The following is an 8,716-nucleotide window of genomic DNA, read 5'->3' as shown; positions in this document are numbered from 1 at the left end:
ACTTTGACATTTCATGTGGGTAACATGCTCCCGGCGTCGTGAATAAAGCTGCAGTCTCACACCAGTTGTCTTGGATTAATTTTGACCACATATGTCTATGTGTTTTTTTGTTGTATGTGTGTGTGTGTCTGGGCAGAGAGCGTGAACCTGTTTGTGTTTGCATGTGCATGTGTGCAAGTACATGTATGTATATATGTATGTATGTATGTTCAGATATGCGTGTCTAGTCTGCACTGTCACCTTGTGCTTTGTCAGTATGAAATGCAGTAAGTTGCAGTGCACACACTGCTCTGTCTAGTCTGCAAACAGGTTTCCTTTTTATTTCATCTTTTATTTTGCATATGCAACGAGTCGTCAGTTCCATGCACATGAGACGCTGAAAAACTGATGAGGTGGAGAGAGAGAGAAAAAGGTGACAGAGGAGGGGTGGGAGAGGAGGGGGGAAGAGAAATGAAAGAGGGAATGAGAAACAGAGAGAGAGATAGAGAAAGAGAGGGAGAAAAAGTGAGAGAGAGATAGAGAGGGAGAGAGAGAGGAGAGACATTTCCTGTATAGGCAGACGTGTCTTCCACAGTGTTGGGGACAGTTTTTGCAGGGTGTGGACAGGGTAGTGACTTGGACGTATTGCTTCCTCCGTGGGCAGTGGAACAGTGTCCACCGCTTGAGGTTGTTTCTTCGAAACTGTTAACAGCTTCAGAGCAAATCTCTTTTGGTTATATGGTACATGGTTCTGACCAGGCATTTGTAGAAAGTAGCTGGGTTTTTTCATGGCATTGGACTAATAAAGGTTTTTCATCTTCGCCCTCCATTGAATAGTCACAGCAAGTGAAATGACATTTTTCTTTTCATAGATATATATCATATTTATATATTCTTATGTTGATCTATACATACTTATAAAATAAATGCATAATACCACTTACATAGACTTTTTATATATATATATATATACATATATATAATCACTGTAAACACTGAAGCAAAAAATACATCATACAACTTTTCAGGTACCTTAAAACAACAAAATGAAAAATAAAAATTAATATATATATATTTATAATATATATATTTATAAGCAACAGACAAAATGAAAGTGCTTGGTAAATGATGTGATTCATTCCCCCTGTTTTATCATTGATTGTATAGAGGCATAGAGAGCACAGTAAGAGTGGAAGCTGCTTGTTTTCTGTCAGTTTGTTCAGTTTTGTGTGTATTTGGTATGCATCATCTACATCCTTTGCTTGTTTGTTCGCTCAGGTCTATTTTTTCTTGTGTCTTGATGAACCATCTTTTGTTTCTCTTAACTCTCCCCACCCCGTTGTCCATTTTGGTTTTCCTCGTTTAGTTCCCTCAGACTGAGTCCACTTTGACCTGGTTGTTGTTGGTCATGAGGGGCGAGGGTTTGCTCTTGAGCCTCTCGGCCGCGTCGTTGGAACTGTCCTGGAAGAAGATGCGCGCCGTGCACACCGATACCACGATGCGTTTGTACTCGCGTCGGAAATTCTGGTTGAACACGCCGTAGACAATGGCGTTAAGGCAGCTGTTGAAGTAGGCCATGAAGTAGCTGGCAACGAAGAGCCACTCAGGAATAAGCGGCACCACAGTGACCGGGTCGATGGCCACCGCCAGGCCGATGAAGTTGAGCGGTGCCCAGCAGACAGCGAACAGTACGAACACCACAAACATGGTGATGAAGTTACGCACGTCATGCGGCGTCAGCTTGGGCCGGTTGTCAGGCTTGACGCGCCGCCGCACCTGAATGACCAGGATCCAGATGCGCAGGTAGCAGTAGGACACGATCATGATGGGCAGGATGAAGTGGAAGAAGACCACGGCGATGGTGTACGCCGAGCTGGCCGACTGCTCGAAGGTGCATGAGTAGACGCGCGGGTCGTACTGCAGCGAGCCCACAAACAGGTTGGGCACGATGGCCACCACCGTCAGTGCCCAGATGAGCAGCACGTAGCACACAGAGTTCTTGTCGCTGTACAGCTTGTCGTACTTGAGGCTGTGGCAGATGTAGCAGTAGCGGTTGATGGCGATGCCGGTGATGTTGAAGATGGAGCCGATGACGCTCACGCCCATCAGGAAGCCACTGATCTGGCAGTGCATGTAGCCCAGGTTCCATCCGTTGTGGAAGATGGACGTCAGCACCAGTGGGTAGGGGTAGATGGCCACCACAAGGTCTGCCACTGCCAGGCTCACCACAAAGATGTTACCTGAGAGAGAGAAGAGGGGGAAAAGACAGAGGACAAAGAAAGAGGAAAAAAGATACAGAATTTGAAAAAGACAGACGAGGAGTTTAAAAAATGCAATACATTGTACTGCATTGTGTTATTATTGAGAGCTCTACTGGGCCTTAGTTATTGCATCTGGAAACATGGGACATGACTCAGGCTATGTGTGTGTGTGTGTGTGTTAATAGTATTAGCAGCATGTGGGATTGCCTTAAGCCAATTGCCAAAGCCTTAAACCTATGCAGATCTGAGCTGATGTGGGAAAGACAATACCCATGTGTGAGTTTGTGACTGCATGTGTGGGGATATCCGTGTATGAGAGTGTATGTGTGTGTGTGTGTGTGTGTGTGTGTGTGTGTGTGTGTGTGTGTGTGTGTGTGTGTGTGTGTGTGTGTGTGTGTGCGTGCGTATGCATCTCTACATGTGCATTTTTCATGTATACATTTGATAATGTTAATGTGGGCTTCTGCATGTATTAAGAAAACACCCCTGGGTCAGTGCTGTATGTGGTGCTTCAGCCCAGGACTGCTGACAGAGGATTAGGTGGAAAATGGGTCTAGGTCCTGATTTAATTAATGTGCATTTATAATTGGCATCGAGGTGAAGGACTGGACATTGTTAACAGAGCCAAGTGATTATCTAACACTCTAATTAAGGCTAAATGCAATTGTGGCAAGCGCTAGACTCTACTCTCAGCTGAGCTGAGCCATGTCAAAGCTGAGGTGACGTGTGATTCCGCCCTCTGTCACCTTGCTGAAAGTGTGCCCCCGTGCACACGTACACATTCACGTTCACACACACATTCACACTCTCTCGCAAAGGCATTGTCAAAAGTGACACGCTCACAGTTTCACATAGTAACAGATTCCCAGATTCTCTCTCAGAGCCTGTACTTGACAAACATGCAAACTCACCAAACTTGCTTACACAGCTATTTGGGGAAAGAAACTGTTCACACATTTTGTTTGGAGGCAAACACATTCTACAGCACATAGCTCTTCCCAGGAACCAGGCAATCAGTGATGCCACGAGTCTTGTCTCATTACCGCACGCCACACCAGGTCCATTGATGAGGGACTTGGCATACGTTTTGCTTCCCTGTGCAGTCAAGACAATGATGAGGAGGAATTCTCATGAGAGGGGGAGAGAGGGAGGAGAAAGACAGAGAGAGCAGCAGCACTTGAGGCAAACACACTTCTGTGGCGGTGATAAGAAGGTGGCATAATGCCATCCCATTTCTCAACAAGCAAGAGTTTGTCCCCCCCCCACTAGTGTAAATGTCGCAGCACTGCTGTATACCAGCAAATAAGGAGAGAATGTAGGGAGGAAGGACCGGTAAAAATATCAGCCATGCAGCGCTGCCTGGACCGAGCGCTGAGGCGCCCGCGGCTACTCTGCCAATCAGAGCAACGCCACTGCCAGTGGCATGGAGTCCAACTCAGCAGCCCGGCGCTTCTGTGCCGCTCCTGTCCTTCTTCTCCTTTTTCTAGGCACTCTTTGAGGGGGGGGGGGGGGTGGGGGCGTGACCTTGAAGGTTATTAATTAAGAGGGGGCCTCGGGGTATCTGTCAGTGCCCGCGTCAGCAGAGGAGGGATAAGGAGCACCTGCGATCGTGGTGAGGGAAGCCTGTGCCCGCGCTCCCCTGGCACCAGCAACACCCGAGAACGCTGCCACGCTGTCCCCTCGGTTGCCCTGCCGTGGCATTTGTGGCAGTGCTCAACAGAGCTGATGTGAGGTGACGGCAGGATCAGCGAGGTCATTTCCTATTCCCCACGGTGACAAGGCCTTTGCGGGTGTCTGACAAGAAGTGTGGGGGTGGGGGGTGTGCGCCGGGGGACTGGGAGGGCTGACCGTTAGTCTGTGAGCCCTATGAGAAACCTCAGCCCGGGCCCTGCCAATGGATTAATTCTCTGACCACATACACACACATACATACACACACACATACAAACTGCAGGGGCAGGCATGCAGGCCACCTTTATAAGAGTTATTTTTCCCATGCGGTTGCAATAGCTAATAGCTTGTCCCTCAATGACCTCATCTGGATTATGGTGAGATAAGGACTTTAGGCCGGATGTGTTTCCTGATCTTTTTTCCCCGTTCTCCGCATTTTGTTGCATAGCACAGCGAGAAAAGCCTAGGAGCGCCCTGAGGTCACTAATGTATAACGTTTCTCTGGCCCAGTTTGATGTGACCTCTAGCACATACACTTGACCTCCAAACTGCACCTGATGAACTATCCATGACAAGTCCTTCCAGGAACAAATGAAGCGTGAGGTGCTTCCGCAGGGGCACGCAAGCGAACGTGAGTGCATCTCACATGACCCAATGTGCCGGCGGCACCCTGTGAGCTTGGCATGACAAAGGTGACCGGTGTGAGAAAGGTCAGTTTAAACCGAAGTATGACTTCTTTTGTGCAGTTTAGTAGAAATGATAAGCACATCACAGTGAAGTTTATGCTTGCCTTAAACACCATACGATTTTCAAGCGATTTCACATTCAGAGACTAAATTTGCAATCAAATCATAAGAGCTTTACTGGAGTCGCGGTGTGCTTCCATTATCTAGATTATTTAATGTTAGGTGGCAATCCTATTTTTTTTAAGTCAGTCTGAGTCAGTCTATTTCTCGTCTTGACGTTACGACAATATCAAAAGTGTTTGATATTATTGCAGGTCTTTTAGTCTTTAGTCTATGTAAATAGTGACTTGAACTATATATAGACCCCTTTCAACAATAAAAACAAAAACAATGCTTGAACGTTCTATTTGGTTCCCAATCTACTTCCTCTGCATTAAGATAACATATGGAATATTAAAACGGAAGCCTTGTGGGGCCAACTATGATGCTGATAATGGAACTTTCTTGAAAGGGTCTACGTATAAAAACCAATAGTGAGCTTTCTCCAGCACCTAACAGGAATGGGCGAAGTGGATAGGTTATAGCCATAGCCTATATGATTATTTGTTATTTCATTTTTTATAAATTATTAGTATTCCATGTGACGGAAACAACTCTACAGCCCAACGTCCTGCCCGAAAACACTTCACCTACACTGATGATGATCTAAACACTGCATATGGAAATGTAACATGATCTAATTTGATGCTGTTATATATGCATAACACTGCAGGTTGTTGATGTCACACATGAAACAATGCTGCAGAAAATATGACTTTGAGTAGGCTTTATGGGTCATTTATACAAGCCTCGTTGATTTCCTGTTAATATCTAGTGTATGATGGGAAATAATTAAAAGGAATCTAGTTGCAGTTTTGTAAATGGTGACCCTGAAAGTCCCTCCTAGTCATTGCAAAATCATAGTCTGTGACTATAAATGAAGAACTAACTCAAGAACTAACTGAAGAACTAACTGAAGAACTGTCTATCTGACACTGTGATCAGCAGCACCGGAGCGCCACAGGGAACTGTGCTCTCTCCAGTCCTGTTCACCCTGTACACATCTGACTTCCGCTACAACACTGAGTCATGCCACATGCAGAAGTTTTCTGACGACACTGCAATTGTGGGGTGTATCAGGAACAGGCAGGAGGAGGAGTACAGGAGCCTGGTGGAGGACTTTGTGTAATGGTGCAAACTCAATCATCTCCAACTCAACACTTCAAAGACCAAGGAGATGGTGGTGGATTTCAGCAGATCTAAGCCCACTCTGCTACCAGTCTCCATTGATGGGGTCAATGTCGAGGTGGTAAGCACCTACAAGTACCTGGGTCTCCACCTGGACAATAAACTGGACTGGTCAGCCAACACTGACACACTCTACAAGAAAGGGCAGAGCAGGCTGTACTTCCTGAGGAGGCTGCACTCCTTCAATGTGTGCAGCAAGCTCCTCAGGATGTTCTATCAGTCTGTTGTGGCCAGCGCCCTCTTCTATGCAGTGGTATGCTGGGGAGGAAGCACAAAGAAGAAGGATGCGGGGCGACTTGACAGGCTGGTAAGGAAAGCTGGCTCTGTAGTGGGAGCTGAACTGGAGTGCATCACTTCAATATCTGACAAAGGGACCCTGAACAAACTGATCAACATCTTGGACAATGAGTGTCATCCACTCCACAGCACTATTGTTAAGCAGAAGAGCCTGATCAGCTGGAGACTTCGCTCACTGCCTTGCACAACAGACAGACTGAGGAAGTCATTCATCCCCAGGGCCATTGAACTGTTCAATGCATCACTTAAGGGAAGAGGAGAAATAGACTTCTCTACATAGTCTATCTGCCTCTTCACCACCTCCAATGTCTTGAACTGTCTGACCACTAGTCACTTTACATTTGTCTTCTGCCTCACTGTTTGTGTGCTGTATTAGCACATATGCACAACCCCTCCCTCTATGCCACATACCTTTCTTAATATAGTTATTTATATATAAATATATATATTTTATTCTTGCACTGTTGCACTGTTTGACTTACTCATTTGCACCATCACCATGACACTCATTCACACAGAGCACTTTACCTTACCTTATGCACTGAGAACCACAGGCTCAGTCCCTTCTTTAGTCATTGCAAGCGCACCTGATTGATTATTCACCCACTATGTGGATACTGTTTTTTAGAATTGATTTTGATTAAGTTTTATTTAGTATAATTTGTATTTTGTATATTTAGTATATTCTTTTGTATATTTAGTATATTCTTTTGTATTTTGTATATTTAGTATATTCTTTATCTTCTACAGTCCTTATTGCTTAGTTGTGTTTTTTATATTATATACTTTTAATTACTTTTTCTGCTGTTATTGAATGTGTGTGTGTGTTGTCTGTATTCTACTGTGACCTTGAATTTCAATCAATTAAAGTATATCTATCTATAAAACCTGTGACTTATCTCCAGGCATGAGTGGGTGTGAGACTGTGGTCTTTAAAACATCTTTTCAAAGCCTTCTAAAAGTTCCTAGGACTAGCCTGGCTAGCGCCACCACTTCTCAATGAGACGTGGTCTGGGAACCAAACATTCATTTTCTCGTATTTGAAAAAAATGCCCAGATCCGTTTATTGGGTGCCACGGATGTCTATCAAATGCGTCTGTGCATAGCTCATCATCGTCTTGCTTTCCCCCCCTGTTCTGTGATTGGTTCCCTATCTCAGGCGAAAATTTGCTCCATGGTCTCCAGGCTGCCTTAGCAGCGTGAATCAAATCGCGCGCAAGGCAGCATGGGAACACCCAGGCTATCCTAGGACAGCAATCATAATGATAACTTCTTCATTCAGTGGTCAAAGTGTGTAGGCCTATAGCAAGTAAAAAGAGCCGAGAGGACACATGAAGGGGGAGCCCTGGTGTGTGTATGTTTGTGTGTGGAAATCCAGGTTGAACACGGAGTGGCAGCCAGGGTAGATAATTATCCCCAGGCAAGGTCACAGTGCAGAATAAGATCATTTGTAAAGAGAGAAAAGTCAGAAAGGTCACATGAGGCCTCACTGCAGTCACCCCTCTGGGCCCCTGGATTATGCATAACCTTCGCCATAATGTATGTTAATGTATGGTAAATGCCACAGGGATGTGAACTCATTTCAATATGTCAAGACACGTGCTGCTCTCTGACACGCAGAAGCAGGGCTGGAGGGGCCGGTAGAGGGACCTGAGGAGGGTTATACTGTAATTGCACATTTTTCTCTTTCTGCCTTTCTCTCTCTTTCTCTGCATTCTCTCAATCCTTCTTTCATTCCGCATCTCACTCTCACGCCTTTTCCTGACACTACAGTGTAGGCAATTAGCTTTCCACGCGTCCCCCCCTCAATGATGATTTATGTATTTGTCCCTCATGCTTGTAGATTTGCATAAGTGTCAATAATTCAGCTCATTCAGCTCATCTGTGATCGAGAGGACAGGGGTGCCAGGAGAGGCCGACGGGCCGAGCTGGCGTGTGGGCTCGCAAACGGGCAGGCAGGCAGGCGCCATCCGGCACCAGTGGGCAAACCCTGCTCTTTTACACTGACTCATCTGCATGCGAGCTGCAGGGTGTGCCCACTGACGACAGGCTCGGGAAAATGGAGCCTAACACACACACACACACACTCACGCGCCCGACACACGCACGCACACACGCACACACACACGCACACACACACACACACACACACACACACACACTCACATACACACACTCACATACACATACTCACACACGCACACATCCCAACTGGTGGAAACAAAAAACCTCTCACATTAAGCCCAAAGGATATTTGATTGAAACCACAGATTATGTGAAAGTGCATGTTTGTGTGTGTACTGTATGCAAGCGAGAGTTATGTCTTCAGGCGAGTATGTGATCTGCGTTTGTGAGAGAACATTTTTTAAATATGTTTCTGTGTACTGCACAGCTGAGTTGACAGAGGTCGGTGCATAATTTAGAAACCTTTGATAGAGGCATACCAGGCAGTGAGGCAGTGTCATTAGGTTTTATTGGATTTATACATTTGCTTATGAATGAAACTAAAGCAGTCCTTGCAGGAGATAGAAGGCT

At 45.7% G+C, this 8,716-nt stretch overlaps 1 protein-coding gene across 1 annotated transcript in view; it reads right to left on the bottom strand.

Moving 5' to 3' along the window:
- Positions 1-1,016: 1,016 nt before the first annotated feature.
- Positions 1,017-8,716, bottom strand: part of mtnr1aa (melatonin receptor 1A a) — a 37,485-nt gene continuing 29,785 nt past the window's right edge. The window contains exon 2 of the mRNA XM_042111177.1: positions 1,017-2,219. Within this exon, the coding sequence (XP_041967111.1) occupies positions 1,351-2,219 (869 nt within the window). The 3' untranslated portion in view covers positions 1,017-1,350. The remainder of the gene's footprint in view (positions 2,220-8,716) is intronic.

Source organism: Alosa sapidissima, chromosome 1, assembly GCF_018492685.1.
Source record: "Alosa sapidissima isolate fAloSap1 chromosome 1, fAloSap1.pri, whole genome shotgun sequence".
NCBI classification, from domain to species: Eukaryota; Metazoa; Chordata; class Actinopteri; order Clupeiformes; family Clupeidae; genus Alosa; species Alosa sapidissima.
This window is presented reverse-complemented; position numbering and strand designations above follow the sequence as displayed.